General features: G+C 34.3%; 1 protein-coding gene across 1 annotated transcript; it reads right to left on the reverse strand.

The window, feature by feature from the left end:
* Positions 1-13495: 13495 nt before the first annotated feature.
* LOC113756997 lies at positions 13496-15301 on the reverse strand. Its single transcript, XM_027300426.1, has one exon. The coding sequence runs from the start codon at positions 15299-15301 to the stop codon at positions 13496-13498; it is 1806 nt and encodes a 601-aa protein (XP_027156227.1).
* Positions 15302-17852: the final 2551 nt, after the last annotated feature.

Consider the following 17852-nt stretch of genomic DNA (forward strand, 5'->3'; position numbering starts at 1 on the left):
CTTCTGATTTCCTTTCTTTTGTCGTCATCAGGAAACATTTTATTACTCTTAATTTGAAGTTGTACAAGGATGCAACTAACTAAAGGCATAATTTACTAGCAAAATAGGCCCTCATATAATGAGCAAAACTAGTTAGCTTGCAATCATCTTGTCAGGCTGCTATATGGTTATAGCTGAACAATTAGGTGAAATTCGAATTGATGTTTCAAGATCTTTTAAGATTTTCGTTCTGCGTTCTGTTTCAAATTAGTTTTGTGTTCTATTTGATAAAATTACTTTTTTGGACGCTGGACCAGACTTTGGCCTCACTAGTCTCCTTTAGTTGACCACCAATATCAGAAAATGATGAATTCTATGATGTGGGGTGGTGAAATAAGGGAAGTGGTACTGAAATTGGTCCATGGTCTCACCACATTGACACTTTGACATATGATGGTTTGTCATTGGCTCACTCAGAACTCACAAGTCACAAGAATTGGTTATGTTATCACCATCAACTTGGTTGGTGCAGCAGCTACACAGTTCGTACTTTTTTTGTCTGTAACGATGATATTTGTATAATCTAATCTATCATATTTTATAAAAAAAAAGAAGAAGAGAGTTTAAAGAGATTGTATAAGACACTAACAGACTTATGAATCCGATTAGATCAAAAGAATGCTCTAACATCTCATTTAAATTTTTTTCACCGCAAATAAGATTCAAACTTTCATTTACAATCCAAACAAAGACTTGATTCCTTTTTGTGGCCAATGGCTCAGTGGTTGCTACACAATCCGTACTTGCATAGTGGTCTGCTTGACAACGGGTAACATGGTGTCAGGAAATGGTTCTAACACCAACAGTGGCCATTTACATTTTGTGCCACATATTGTAATTTTGCTGTTACATGTGCACTTACAATTTTCCCTTAGCATGCAAGACAAGGGTCTTTGTTTTTTCGAAAGTGAGCTCTTTCGCACTGTAAATTTGGACAGGTAATGGCAGAATAGTAAATAAAGGACCATTTGAAAGGTACGCAAGGAGGGATAAAAAAAAGAAAAAAGAAAAAAAAAGTACAGAAGGGAGTGAGGGACAAGTGACATTATTACCGCAGCGGATCTTCTGTCCCACACTCTGTGCCACTCTCTGTTCCACTTTTTATTATATTGCTATTTCTCCTAAATAAAGATCCGTTGCGTCTATTACTCCCTCCGTCCCGTTTTATTAGTCTTGTTTTCCTTTTTCGTCTGTCCCAAATTGTAGTCCACTTTCCCATTAAGAAATGTAGTAATCTTTCAAATTGTCTAAAATACCCTTATTAAATATCTTGTTATTAATACATTGTTATTAAATACTAACCCACTACATTGAATACATTGAGCTTTTCCAATACATAGATAAATGAAAAGTCTATCTTAGCATAAGGGTATTTTAGGAAATTATTAATCTAAATTTATGTTTCCAACCAAATTAATTACACTTTCTTAATCTGTGTGAAAAAAAAAACCAAGACTAACAAAACGGGACGGAGGGAGTATGATTTATGACTGATTGACAAGCAAGGTGGTTTAATTGCTCAAAATAGTTGATTATGCTCTATGAGTTATTTTTGTGCAAGATGGCTGCATTCATTTACGCTAATAAAGCTCATCGACAAGCAACCGGTCCTCCTTTTTTTTTGGTCAAACGGTCCTCTTTGGATTGATATTTTTTTGGATTTTTTTTTTGTAAAAAAAATGTATAGTAACTATCTGATGTATATAAAATAAAAAAATGATTGAAAAATATACTCACAAAAAATATAATTTTTTAATAGAAAATTCCAATCCAAACACCAAGTTAGTTGATCGGGAGTAAAAAATATTGTCGAATAAATACTAATTAAAATCATGCAACTTTGACAAATGTTTTTCTATTCCGTGCATTAATTTGTTAGAACCTATCACATATACGTCACTATGACACTTCTATGGTTGCACATATAGCCCCTCAGTCATCCTAAGTTATAAAGATAATTAACTTGATTAGCATGTGGAAATGTAGCATTTAAAATATTTCTGATTGGCAAGGAAAAACTAGAAACTGGTATAGGCTACATTGTAATTGCACTTATTGCAAGCTACTCCTACAAATTATTGATCTTGTACCAAGTAAACTATAGTAACAAATGCAAAATTCGTTTTTCAAAGTAAAACTAATCAAGTCCAAACATATGGATCGAGTATGGAGTTTGGACCCTTTTTGTTTCTTTTGCTTACATCTTTAAATCATTTTCACTCCAATTGAAGCAGCATCGATATCCCAAATAACCAGACCTGAAAACCAGCCATCTAAACGCGGATTATTCAGGTCTTGGCTTGAAATTAATTTCATAACTATGGCTTTGACTGAAGGAAATTAAAGTAGTGGACTCTTCTTCTTGATGACAAATTTAGTCAGAAACAAAGAAAAAAAAAAGTTGGAAGGACGTTTGTTTACTTTAATGTTGTTTTGGTTTTGAGACCTAACCGAAATCGAAGTCCAATGAAACATTTATCTCTCTCTCTCTCCCTCTCCCTATATCTTGTGTTTATGTGTGTGTGTAGATCGTACTCAACTTCCCATGCAAAGAGAAGAGTGAGAGACAGAGGGCGAGAGTTAATAAGGAGAGCGAGTAATGGTTTGGTCTACGTGGTGTCGGTGCGATTCCGACATGCAAAGCTCAAACTCGCAACTCTCATGCGGGGGTGCAAACGAGCCGAGTTTGAGTCGAGTTTTGGCTAATCGAGCAGAGCTCGAGTTAATTTTGTGAAGCTCGAACTCGAGCTCGAGCTCGACGAGTTCAAAATATCAAGCTCGAGCTCGAGCTCGACTCAAATTCGAGTCGAGCTCGAGCTTAAAAAATAAAAAAATAATTATAATTATTTTATTTTTAAAAAATAAAAAATAATTATTTATTTTTAAAAATGAATAAAACAATAATTTTTTTAACAAATAATAAAATATTAGGAATATATATGTAATTTTACTATTAAAATAAAAAATAAAAAATAAAAAAAATATATAATTGAACTCGCGAGCTAACGAGTTTAATGTTTTTGAGTTCGAGCTCGAGCTCGAGACCGACTTAATTAGCTCGAACTCGAGTCGAGCTCATATTTGAGCCGCTCGCCATCGGCTCGCGAGCGGCTCGATTCGCGAAACACCCCTATGCACCTGCTATTTCCTCAATCCCCCTTTTGCCGATCGCGATCGGCTCGATTCGCGAAACACTCCTACGCACCTGCTATTTCCTCAATCCCCCCATTTGCCCGACTCTTCTCACTTCTCATTGCAAAACATTTTCTTTTTTTTTATATTTGTGTGTGTGTGTGGTTTTACCTTCTGTCTCTGCCACTGTTGTTAATAGCTTCCTCATATGTCAATTGCATGCACACAAACAGGGGGACTCCCAGTTTAATTTAGATTAAACAGGTTGGGGGGTAAGTTTCAACTCATTAATCATTATCGCAATATTTATATCAGCCCAAATCATGTTTGATTTTGAGGGTTTTCAAGGTTTGATTTGACATTTTCATGTTGGCCATGACGAGTAACTTGAATTTCGATAAGACAATGCAACACCATGTCAAGGAGGAAAAGATTCATCATACCTTTGTACACTTTATGTCCAAACGCGTACATTCTCATCTGTCAGTTTATATGCTCATGCAAATATGCCCAACAATTCATCTGTTTGATTAAATGGTTATTTAAGAAAATAATATTATTATAACAGTTTTTGTGATGTAATACATATGAAAATAAAAATATTCTTGAAAAAAAAATATATATCCAAAACTTGTATTTATGATGTAAGAAAATTTTTTTTCTCATACATGCATAAGAAGTTATGGAGTATGTTTGTTAAAAAACAACAAATCCTAGTCAGTCAAGTTTTTTTAGTGGACGCATGTCAACTTTTTCACCATACCATCCTCGATCTTTTGGCGTGATAACAGTTCTTGCCCCTTTTTTCAGTTATTAATTTCAAGAAGTGGTAAATAAAAATGTTGAATTTTCAGTTCTCAATTAAAAAAATTTGGTATATTCAGTAACTAAAATGTACTTTCAGATAGCTAGTGGGAAAAGAAAAGTGGGTTTTCACTTTCCCTGGTTTCCTTGGCCACAGAGTCTTCTGCTACAACACATTTGTAATTACTGAAGCATGAGAAAATTATTGAGATGAAAAGTGGCTTCTTTGGGGTTAGTATTTGCACTTTGTGTCTCATCTAATTCAGATATAGACAGTGAAGTTACACAGAGAAGGTGCAAAAAACGCACTATCTCATCAGAAGTCTCTCAGAACTGAGGAGGCTCACGGCCAATACTTGATATGGTAGTGGTTAGTACTTTTTTCTTTGTAGCAGCAGATTACTAGATTTTGTGTTTGAAGACGTCATTCACTCCTCTCTCACTAGTCTTTCAGTCTTCTTCTTCTGCCAAACGTGTGCACGTTTTCTTCGTTCATCATCCGATCATCGTAGTGGGGAATGGCCGGTGAAAGCGATCTTCTGCTGCAAACCGTAGTAGCCGTACGTGGTGAATTTATTGACCCTTCAATTCTTCAGCCATACCCAAGTATTTATGTCACCTTTTTCCTCTTCACATTATCCTTTCTTTTTCTGTTTCCACCGATTTGTCTGGACCAAATATGTCACATCTATGTACTAACTGGTTACTATTTATACATGACATTTAATTTTGGAAGTGACTTAAAAGTTGGTGCAAAAAAGTGCTAATTAAAGTTAGTACTAATAACTTTGTCTTGGTACGTACTTTGTTGAGATGCAGACAGTTTATATAATCCCTATTAGCCCTTTCTCTTTAACTTAATTGAGGAAAATTTTTTGTTAGTTCTGTTCGAGAGTTCGAAGTTTTGTCAAATTAATTTGAGACATGTATTATTTTTTTTTGTTCATCAGACACCACCCCCCCAATAAAAAAGAGTATGTCCACTATGATAACTCTAAAATTATCATTCAGCCTCTAAATTGTAAGACATTAGCAGCATAAATTAAGCCCTTTTATGATTGAAAAAGATAAGTACCGAATCCGCCGCTTATTATGTGCGTTTAAGGCACATAATAAAAGAACCATTCGAACAAAATTTTGTCATCTAAATTGTTTCAATTTTATTAGTTTTTCTCGCATGTTCACCCCCTAAATTGTCTATAGCTCTCTTTACCTTTTACATTGCACACTCTAGCTTTTCTCAAATTTCTTTCATTCTTTACATTTCCCCAAAGAGCAATAATATATTTACCTCTGCTCTATTGAAAATTTAAGGATTACCAAGAGAAATAGGGAGATCATGAAATAACTTGAACTTTATCAATTTCATTCGTTATTCATCTGCACTTACAGAAGTGGTTGTCACTCTCTTTGAAATTGTGGTCTTGGCTCTCAGTAAATATGAACGTGTGTATTAAAAGTATGTACGTAGTTATACAACTTTGAGGCTGCTAATTGAAGTTTTGATTTTCTCTCCATTACTTTTAATAACTCAAGAACAAAAGCAGCTTGTAGGAGTAGTGGTAATTTCGCAATCAATTTGCGAGCGGCGGAAGCGGTAAGCTTGCTTTTTTTTCTTTTTTTTTTTTCAGCAACGATACATTAGTATAACCTATTCTATCCTAATCTAGGGGGAGGGGGAGTCTAAAGAGGCTGTTGTAGGGGCTAGTGGGTATACAGACCCAACTAAACCAAGGGAATGCTATGGCACAACCCTTAGATTTTTTTCGCTGTTAGTGAGGGTCCCCAAGGAGGGACTTAAGTCCCTCTCTGGAAGCGGTAAGCTTGCTTGGCGCGAGTCTTTCTATGTTTAGCAGTAAATTGTAAGTGCTATCAACAACAAACCGGCAATCGGATCGAAGAACAAAAGGATCAAACAATAAACAATTGGTCTGATTTCAGGTCAGACTAACCAAGGCACTTCGCACTTTAAGACTGAAACTTATACTATCACTTTTCACTTTACATTCTAAACTTCAATTTTAGACACTCTGCACCATAAACTCTTAATTTTAGACACTTTGAACTCTATACTCTCATGTTTGCCCCATTTAAATTCAATTAATAATTACATTCACAAAATTAATGAGAGAAAAAATGGTGAAAATTAATGATAATGTACTGTTTTGTTCTAACTATAATCCCTTAGTTTTTTTTAAACCATTTTCAACACATTATCATTAATTTATATGCTCTCAATCACTAATATTGTTAGCAAAATAAACGAGATAAAAGATTGTGTAAAGCAATGATAATGTATTGTTTTATTTTTGCTATGATATTTTGGCACCTTTTGACCATATTCGACATATTATCATTGATTTGTTAGGTCTTCTATACCTTTAATTTTGCTAAAGTTATCATTCATTTGATGTAAATGTGGATAAATTTGAGAGTTTAGGGTGTAAAGTGTCCAAAATTAAAGTTTAGGGTACAATGTAAGAAAGTGATACGAGTTTGGGGGGTGCAAAAGTGGAATTAGTTCTTTCAAGTCTATTTTTTGGCAAGTTTTTATCAAGAAGAAATTGAGGAGATCTATTCAACCCTCATAAGAAAAAATTATTACCTAAAGTAAATGTGAAGTTCTCTACATTCCATCTAGTTAATGAAATGTTGCTCCCAAATTCAGGGTTTGAATTTTGGATCTAGCAGTTGGGGGTAGGAAGGATGTCGGGAGGGGTGAAAAGGTCAAAAAAAAAAGAATAAATAAAATAATATAGAACAAAATGAAGAAGTATCTATAATTGAAGATGTCCAATAGGATAGTGTTGGGGAACTATCTATAATTATGTTACCACTACTAACTACTAAGTAGCAGTAGTAGTAGTATTTGACCATGCACATGATCACAATGAATGTTCCTTTTTTCTAATACAATTGGAGATCAGATGGGTGGGTATGTGTGTCTTAGCGAGAAATGCGCTAACCGCATTCACTAAATGCAAACGTGCATGCAGTAAATACACTACATGTGTTTGCTCCAATGCACAAATAAAATATTGCACATGCATCTTCAGTGCCTAACTGCAATTTTGTTGAAATAATGAAGACCACGAACTCATTTTTTTTTTTTTTTTATAAAAAAAAACCCTGAAAAAAAGAAAGAAAGAATAAAGAATGATAAAAGTTTTTCCTTTTTTCTTTTTGCCCTAGAATTTCCAAGAGCGACAGGAGAGAATGAGGGATCGGTGACTCAACTGCACTGAAGACAAAACGTAGCAGCCAGCAATGTTAATCTCAAAACCAGAACCAAGTGGAAACAGCTTCCAAGACATTTCCGAACTAGTTTCACATATCGCAATTTAAGGACGAATCCAGAGGAGAATACCTTTTTTTTTCTTTCATTTTCCTTGTAATTAAGAAAAGCTACACGACCGATATTTGCTTTAATTTTTTTTTGTCTGCTTAAAATCAATTCTTCAGGGCTCCTTTATGAAATCGATAAAAATAGATTCTGGGCTGTGATTTCTCCTGGAATCTAATCTTCATTTCTTTGGACTCTCGGATAGTCACAGTGTTTGGTTCATTCAAACTCCAAAAGAAATTTGAAGTTAACTACTCTTATTTATTATTTTTATTTATTTATTTTTTGACCCAAAGCCAAAATGGCTATTGGGATATGTCTATAATTATGTTTAGATATTTTATCTGATATCTGGTCATAAGGTAAGAATTTATGGTATCCAATTTATTTCTCTGATCGATCCGCGAATCATGGAAAAACCCAGCAGCAAAATTTTTTTTTTTTAACAATAATCTGCTCTTTTATCATCTGGAAAAAAAATATTAATCCTGGGAAATTGGGTAGGAGTTAAAGAAACCACCTAAGCAACTATAAATAGTTTCTCTTTGACAAACTGAAGAAAAGAAATAATTCACTTCTAATTAGATATTTATTCAGAAAATGACAACCGAATGATGGGAATGTCAATATTTGAAGAATTCTCTAAGATTGCTTGACAAAGCTGGGAATGTCAAACATGTCAATAAAAAATGGTTTTGGCCGTTAATTATCGGTAATGAGTTTCTTAGCATATTTTCCAAGTGATTAAGAATCTTTGTGCATTTAACGTGTCCCGATGAATCCCGGCGGTATTGCCCCCACATAATAAAGAACTCAGTAGCTTAATCCTGTTTAAGGAATTGAATTAGACATAAGTTATTAGGTGGTCAGACATATTATTCTGATTCTCAACAAAGACATGATTATGGCTCCCTAGGATAAGTACTTTTGGTTTATTGGAGTCTTTCTAATGTGTGGATACACGATATCAAAAAATAAAAACATATGTTAATAAGGACGAAGTCCATTCAATCACTATTTGTGAACTAAACAATTCACCATTAAGAAATGGATTAATCTTTTATATACTTAGGGTGCCTACATTATCGATCTTATAATAACTAATCTCAATTTGAATTTAAAATTAAAATTTTATACGTGAAGTACTCATTCAAACTCAATAATATATGCATTGTAATGTATAAAAGATTAATTAACCCTCGTGAAATACTAATTGTCTTCTTGTTCGCACACATTCATTAACTCTCCTTGACTATAAGCTTTTCACCTTAAGAATTCACCTCATTCAGTTTCAAAAAACTTTGCAAATGCTTAATTAATAAATGTGTCTAAAAAGGGATGATTAACAAACTTTTAGGCACAAACATGTCAACAACATGTCAACTGTTTTATCAATGCGCACCGTTAGAAAAAAGCTGACGGGTATTTTACATACGTGCAAGCTAAAAAATACCGAATTACACCCGTTCACTGCAAGTATACAGATCAACTAGTAGTTTAGGGTATATATCGGGTCGATCCCACAAGGAAGAGTGAACAATTACCGGTATTACTAAAGCTTCTCTATTATTTAGACTATCAATGAATGATAAGAAATTTAACCTACTGCACTTATACAAGAAATTAACAAATAAAAGCTCCTTAGGTTGTGGTATCCCTAACTACTCATGCAAGTGCTATATTTGGATCATTGAGTACTACATCTAGGCTAATTATGGTGTAATTTCCTTATGCATTTGAATCCTACTTTCGTAGTGAATCAATTATACTCATAACTAATCCATACCTATTTTCATGGTTATGAAATTAGCTACAAGTTCATTTCTTCAATGAAATTACATGAAATGAATCACTAAACCACATAAGTGCACCTCTACTTTTCGTGAGTGTACTCCCTATGTTTAGCACTTCTTGAACTAGTGTTAAATCTCAATTTTCATTGCAGAAACAACACCTTAGATAATCACAATCAATGGTACCAGATTAATCATGATTTAAAGAGCCAAAGTGCTAAATAACTTGCTCAAATCATAGCAATCAAATAACCAAATAATAAACACTAACAATCATAGAAAGTTCAACCAAACCCAAGGCATAAACTTTAGAAACACATATTGAACACAAAATCCAGAACTTGTATATTAACTAAAATTGGAATCAAATACAAAAGATAAAGAATTTGGAAGGAATACAACCCTTGTCACATGAGCTTTCTTCCTTGCCTTCTTCATCCTCCATCTTCATCCTAATCTAGATAATAAACAAGAATGGAAAAGCTACACTACTCTATACTAAGCTAAACTAACACTAGAGAGATGAAAGAGCTACATTTCTGCAACTTCAAGCTTCTCTCGTAGCTCACTCTCTATTTTCTGCTATGAACTCCCCATTTGTCTCTTTCAATGCATTTGGCTATTTAATGATGAAAGGTGGTCAAGAAATGAGGATTACATCTCCCTTTTACAGCTGGGAATGTTTCTCACCTGTATAGCATCCCATGTGAGTTGGTGGAGGTGAAATTGAGTTTTATGAGTACAAAGCAGTCTTTTCTGACCACAATCCGGCCAGAAATCCGGCCAGAAATCCGGCCAAATTCCGGCCGGATTGCTACAGTGACCATTTGGTCACTTCTGGTTCAATTTCCAGCTCTGCTCCGATTTTGCATCAACTTCCACTGAACTTTTCTTGATGATAAAAGCTGATTTAGCTCTTGACCAAAACATAAAACTTGTAGCCCTTTGAGTTAGCTTTCCAATTCATCAAGAATCACCTCATTTGGATCTGTGTAGGCTGAGAAATGACCAAAATACCCTTACCTGCTCATTGCCCTGTTCCAGTTTCGACCAGTAGAAATTTGCTATTGTAATTCGGCATTTTGACCTGGAAAACCTTCAAACTGGATTTAGATGTCTTCACCAAAGTTGTAGATATATCTCTTATCTTCAAATTGGTTCAAGAATCATCTTAATCCGATCATTGTAGCTCAAGTTATAGCCGAAATACGAAAATGTGTCAAAACTGTCAAAATACACAAAATCCAAGTAAAAAATGATAAAAACCTCATTTAATCACTTAAAAGCATTTTTCACCAATTATAGCCAAAATGATTCATATTCTACCAATAATATAACTAAAGTGACTAAAAATAATATAAAATATCATACAATTATTACGTAAATTAGTCACTTATCAAAAGCCAATGAGAAATGAAGCATAGCTGCTTTTAAGTGCTAATAATAAAGAACAAGAAGCCAAAAATTACAGAGCACTTATCCTGAGGATTATCCTGTTCATGATTAATGAAACATTTGGAAACACAAGGCAAGCTACCTTGTTAGTTCTTCCTCTTCCATAGACCGAATGAAATTCGTATTATAATTAAAGGAAGTCAACTTTTTTACTTTGTTTTTGTTAATTCTAATTTAAAATATATATATATATTCCAAGGTGGTGCCAAAATATAAAATGGTAGTGGTAAAAAATTCCAGTAGAAAAATCGCTTGATGTAATGATCTTTATTCAATCCATATTACTCTGTAAACTGAAAGTATAAACTAATCAAACTTTGGAGCCAAAGCTTAAATTACAACATCTCCATGCTGGAGTGATTTCTAATCCGACCTCAACACTTGTACATAAATCAAGACTCAAGTTGTTGGCATTGGATTATCCATGCAGAAGAATTAAAGATTTTTCTATTAGATCTGTTATGAAGTAATATAGCTGGTGTAGTCTTTTCCTTCTCCGATACAGGATTAGCTAGTTTTAGTCTTTTCCATTTTGTTACACGATTAGCTAGTGCAGTGTATCCCTCCAAACTTGGAACTAGTTTTGATTGCTAGTATTTTCTAGAGTTTTTGTAATATATATATATATATAATTATATTAAACTTTTAGCCATGCTAAAACATGGTTATATATATTTAATTTGGAACAGAACACAACAAATGCCATTGATACGTTAACTTTAGACCTCAACGTTTTAGAAAGAAAATTGTGTACTCTACAGTGCTACAAATGTTTCATCTCAATATAATCATATACATTATGGTAAATTACCATTCATCCCCCTCTGATTTCGCAATTTGCCACATAATTTCCCAATTGTTTAACAGCATCAATTTAACCCCTATAGCTTGTATAAAATTGAAAATGAATAGAAGCACCTCCATGGCATTGGTTAAATTTCCAATCATGTCTTTGCTTAAATATTAAACTTTACAAGAACCTAATCACTTTACATAAAATTACAGGGTAATCATACGGTAAAATGTCAAACCAAATTAGGGTTAAATCTATATTCCATATTTTACCATATTCCATATTCTGGAGCGCATTTGAATCAATTGCCAAAACTAGAGGTCCATTTTTCAATTTACATAAAACTATGGAGATATTATGTGGATGTTATTAAATAATAATGGGATTGTATGGTAGGACGTGAAACCACAAGGATGTAAAACAGTGATTTACCCAAGAAATTAATATGCTCGAGCAAAAGACCATCCCAATCTGTTGGAAATTGGAATCGATACCAAGCTCTGACCAATTAGTAGTAGAATTTTTCGAACTCCCTTATTTTGATAAATAATTTTTGTTTTAGTGCACGAAATATATTTAATGCATTTCTTGGTAATTTGAATCTTGAATGGCGGTGGGTTGCACGACTGAAACGTCAAATGTGTTACTGTGATGCGGATTCCATTTCCAACACTGGACATCAGCAACTGGTACCTTGTCTCTATCACAGGCCCAAACGGAAGCACCACGCTATTGGGTTTGGTGGACTTTCAACATTACGGAATAGCAAAGCTTGTGCAATCAACCTGCCAATATCTGTCCCCAGATTAGTTGGTAAGAATATTAGTCTGGTTACTGTGATATTTCGCTTGAAATCGTCGGTTCCAGATTTTGTCTCTGTATTATCTGTCCCATCCTTATTTAACTTTTAAGTGTATTGATTAATACTTCTAAGAATTTTATTGTGAATAAGTACAGCAATTAATAACTCATAGGATTCTATTGGTGATAAGCTATGTTTTCAAACTCGGACCGGGACTCGACTCGGCAGAGGTCGGGGGTCAGGGGTCAATGGGTTCGACCGGGGTCGATAGGGGGTCGACTCGGATGACGTCATATATACGTCATATATATATATATATATATATATATATATATTATATACACACACACATACCTGCAAATCAAATTTACAAAATATAACCAAAGAACCCAATCATCTAAATTTATATCTAATTCATCAAACAATTCACCAAATTCATCCAAACTCACAAATTTATAAAATAGAAATCCCATATATGTTCAATCATTAACAAATAGCAATCCAAATAAGGTAACAAGTTCATGTTCAAATGCTTGATAATATCAATCTAAATAAAACACCATGTTCCACAGAACTATCTAAGCCATTCTTCATCTTCATCCTCATCATCCTTATCTCCAATTTCATAACTTTCGAAGTCGATATCATCAACATCATCCTCATCATCAAGTTGCACAATATTTGTGTCTTTCTTATCTACAAATCATTTAAATACTCATAAATAAAAATATTCAAAAATAGACACAAATTAAAAAGAAACTTAAATAAAGTTAGCAAATATAAACTTACGTGATTGAGAGGCTTCATTCTCGCTAGTTTTGGGAAATTCTTCTTCAATCATTTCTTCTAACTCATCATAATCAAGCTCTCCTTCTTGTTCCTCATCAATTACCCAAAATTCAACTTTATCAATAGTTTCATAATCCACCGGATCATAAGACCTCTTTTTATATGAAAGCCTACAATGAAAAAAAGAGCAAAAAAAATAAAAGAAGTAAGTAATTTTAAAAAAGTAATAAATTTACAAAAGAAAGTAAGCATGTATAATAGTAATTCCATACCTATTCTTCAAACGTAAATTATAATGAATATAAACAAGATCATTCAACCTTTGATGCTCAAGTCTATTTCTCTTTTTGGTATGGATGCATTCAAATACACTCCAATTGCGTTCACATCCCGAAGAAGAAGATGTTTGGCTCAAGAGTTTAATTGCCAACTTTTGTAAATGTGGAGCATCATTACCAAACAACTTCCACCACTCATCTATATTAGTAAGACATAATTAGTACTCTTTTTTAAAAAAAAACCAACAAAAGTAATTCTTAACATAATCAATGTGAAATTAGAGTAGGCATACCTGGACGGGCAGTTTTGTGAGTATTTTGAGCAAATTCAAATCCAAAACTTTGATCCTTTGACCTAAACATTGATATTTCATCCATCATATATTGAAGTCCATCCATTTTTAGCTTTTGCATGACTTCTAAAACACTTTTCATAATCTCAGGCATGTGACAAGGGCTATCCTTATCATATTGAAAGGCCGGATTCAACCAAAAGGCAGCTGCATGAAGATCTTTTTTCAACATATTATCCCACCTCCTATCAATTATATCAATGTATGGACCATAGAACTTTTTCTTTTTCTTAAACAGCTCTTTAATGCCATTAACAACTCTCCACATGCCTTCATATACATAACCCAATGATGGTTTTTCATCAGAATCACAAATGCGCAACAAGCGCATAATTGGACCCATAATTCTCACAATAATCAAACAATTATTCCAAAACTTCCCATCAACAACAATTTGTTTGACTTCTTTACCTTTTTCATTTTTCAACTCTCTCTTGTATGCACTAGAAGTCACTAAAGCCTCCAAATGTTGTTTCAAATCATGAAGATTCTTCAAAGCAATAAAATTAGTACCAAATCGTGTTTCCGCAGGACGAAGAATCTCTCTCCAACCAGGCCTTTTTCTTAACCAACTAAGAATCCACTTTCGATTATGAACATACACAGTGACTCTTGAAGCAAGAGTAATTACATCTTTCACATGAGTCATTTCTCCAATATCTTTCATAATTAAATTCAAACAATGTGCTGCACAAGGAGACCAACTAATTGTAGGATATTTTTCAGAAAGTAATCGACCGGCAGCTTTATAATTACTTGCATTATCTGTGACCATGTGAACAACATTACTAGATCCAACAATCTCAACAATTTCTGAAAACAGATTGCACAAATATTCAGCATTAGACTCAAAATCTGAAGCATCAACAGATTTGATAAATGAGATCCCACTAGGACAATAGACCAAAAAATTGATCAAACTTCTTTGCCTATTATCCTTCCAGCCATCACCCATAATTGTGCAACCAGTTTCAGCCCATTTACTACGTAGATTGTCAACAATTAATTCAACTTGCTTCTTTGCATCTTTCAACAAAGTTACCCTTAAAGCATGATAACTAGGTCCTTGATAACCATGACCCATACTTGTTATTTTTCCAATTGCTTGTTGGTAATAGGGAGAATTACAAGCATTCATTGGAATACATACATCATAAAACCACAAAGCTATAGCCATGTCAGTATCATGCCATCTCTCTTTACTTTGCATACAAGACTTGATACTCGGTTGAGAGTGATCAAGAGATTTACCTGTCATATAAGATTCAATGCCATGTGCCTTTCTTTTTCCCTTATTCCCACTCATGTTAGTTTGAGTCTTTGTTTTTGGATGAGGAATTTCTTGAATATCATCATCTTCAAATCCCGCTACACTTCGGCCCAATGGATTTCCAATTTCAAATATCCCTTTTTTCTCTTTTGCTTTTTTAACATTTTCGTTCAATGAATCTTCCATTATCTGCTGAACATCATTTGGCACATTTTTGCATGGAGCCACATTACCCTTTACTTTTGCAAGATGATGCTTCACTCGATTAATACCTCCCCCTCTAAAAATACTACTGCACCATTGACATATCAAAATTCTTCTACCTTGTGAATCTTGTCCTTCTATAGCATATCTCCAAGCTATATCAGTTTTTTGCCTAACATTTTCAGAACTTGACTTTGATGCCGATCCTTCATTTGTTGGTGTGGACTGTGAATCGGTACCTTCCATTGTCCTACATTAGAAAGAACATTGAAAATATTAAATAATTTAAAAAATCTCCTATAAATGAAAATCTACAGCAATTATGCATAGCCATATATGCACAGACATTAGCTATCATTAGCCATATGTGTACAGCCATTGAGTATGAGAAAAGAATATCAAAGCTAAAAGTATGTTGAAATTGAAGTCCGCAGGAACTATATGGTTTTTCAAAGGCTTGTTGGCAATGAATCCTGCTTGCTATGAATCCTGCTTGTTGGCAATGAATCCTGCTTGCTATGAATCCTGTTTTCAAACTCTATGAATCCTGCTTGCTGCCACATGTAATAGATAAGCTTTACTTTTCTCTCTATTTGCCACTTGCATTATTCAATTCTGTTTAGGCCCTCGAGAAAGTTTTCATTTTCTGGTGTTCTATAGCATATCAGAGGATGTGTTCTCCACTTATATAATTCTCATTAGTTTTTTCCTTCCAAAAAGAAAAGCAATTGTCTTATTCATTGTCAACTACTTGCTTTTCTATACTTAACTTTTTTTTTTCTTCTCTATTCATTCAATTCAGAATGGGTTTTTCTATATTTACTTTCTTTTTTCTTCTGTATTCATTCAATACAGAATGGGTTTCCAAATTTAATTCTGATAAGGTTTTTTTTTTTTACATCAATCTTGTTCATTGTCAAACGGTAGCCGAAGTAGCTCAAGATTAATATGATAGCAGTCTCTGCAGTAGTATTTAAACATTCAATTGAAAGAAGGAATTCATAAAATGTGAATGTACTTTAGAGTGCTCTTAATGATTCGAGAAAATATGTATTGATAATTTAAGCAAGTGTCATGAAGCATTTCTTGTTAGATTTTTTCCACCCAAGAATTGCAATACAAAGTATAAACCAGAATATAAAGTTAAATGTTCAAATATCAAATACATATATAAACTAGTACCAGTTCACTTTCACTGTTAAATCATACATGTTAGTGATCGTTCACATTAGCTACTCATTGGGGGTTTTGCTCTTCCTAAGCCAGCCACATTGGATTTCTTTTTCACTCTTTTAAGTGTGATAAAACCCGGCCAGTCAACAAAACCTGATGGAACGTGGTTAAAATAATTGGGATTAAAGGTTGGGTTTTCTTATCATTTTGGTAAAGATGTTCCATTGATTTTTCCCAGGCTTAAGCGCGAACAATATGATCAATTGTTCTTTTTATCCTTGTTATGTTGCCATTCTTTTATCAAGTCTAATGAAAGTCTGAAAAGGAGGATGATAGATGAGAAATCGATCACCAAACCTGTGGAACTCCCTGTCCAGTAATATTTGTTTAAGCAGAAAAGCCTAACAATGGTGTCTTATGGCACGCAACCTGGAAACTTCCAATCAGTAACGGGGAAGGCCACATTTTGTCAGGCCAAAGTTTATAAACCTTATTCCTATAAGCTAAGACAGGGTTCAGATTCATAAACCAGTAATGTAAAATCTCCAATTTAACGAAACATAATCAGTCAACATTTTATCGTTTTATAATGGATAAAACCATTAAAGCTCATGGTTAACAAAAATAGAAGGTCTAGCTATTACAATGTGCATATGATTGGGGGTGCTAAATTATAGGACCTGGAGGTTTATCATACTTGTCTGTCCTCTCAAAATCATCTTCCATTCAAAGTAATCCTCATCCATTTCATCCCTTCCATGTAATCCTCATCCATTTCATCCATGTAAAAATGGTAGAAAGTTTTTAACATACGCCATAATAGTTTAGTTTTTGAAAAATCACAGGCGTCATATTCGGGCAACAATAAATTTGCAAACTGATACATTTGTCTTTCATCTAGGTGATTCAGTTAGCTGGAAAGGGAGAAACGTGCATAAAAGAAAGGGAGAGAACTGAGAACAGAGCACAACAGTTGTGGCCTTCGTATTAGTTTCACACCCGCAATATCCAATCCCGAAGGCCCAGCATAATGAATCAAAAAATTCCAGCCACATATCAACTTTAGCATAACAAATCAGCAATAATAGCCTTCAGATTGTAAAAATTACCAGATTTAGGCTTTAGCTTCAGTTCACCCGCTTGCTAACTACTTGTTTCTCTTGAAATCTGAACGAACTGGTGGTGTTGCGGCGGTGGAGGCCAGAGATTGAAGGCTGTGGATCTCAAGAGCGATGGAGGCCAGAGATCGGCGATGGATCTCAAGAGCGGCGGTGGTGGCTGAACTGCTGTGGTTATCGGCGAGGTTATCGCCTATCGGCTGAAGAAGAAACACTCAAACAGAAGCTCACGAAAGCTTTTGTCAATTTTGCTCTATTTTTTCAGTCAATTTTTAGCGTTTTTAGTTGGTCAATTTGTCAAAGTCTGACCCAAAAAAAGGCCGAAAATGGAAAAAAATAAAAAATCGGAGTTAACCAAAAATTCCGGTTCACCGGTCCAACCCGAGTTATGACCGAGTTTGACCGGTTTTTTAACAGCCGAGTTTTTTAGCTAGCTCGGACCGGATGCCTGGCCGGTTCCCGGTCCAACCGGTCCGACCGGCCGGTCCGGTCCGAGCCTGAAAACA

The sequence above is a fragment of the Coffea eugenioides genome, chromosome 2 (assembly GCF_003713205.1).
Source record: "Coffea eugenioides isolate CCC68of chromosome 2, Ceug_1.0, whole genome shotgun sequence".
NCBI lineage: Eukaryota > Viridiplantae > Streptophyta > Magnoliopsida > Gentianales > Rubiaceae > Coffea > Coffea eugenioides.

Excerpts from the sequence above, each read along its gene's own strand:
- LOC113756997 (XM_027300426.1), bottom strand. The coding sequence starts at position 15,301 with ATGGAAGGTACCGATTCACAGTCCACACCAACAAATGAAGGATCGGCA.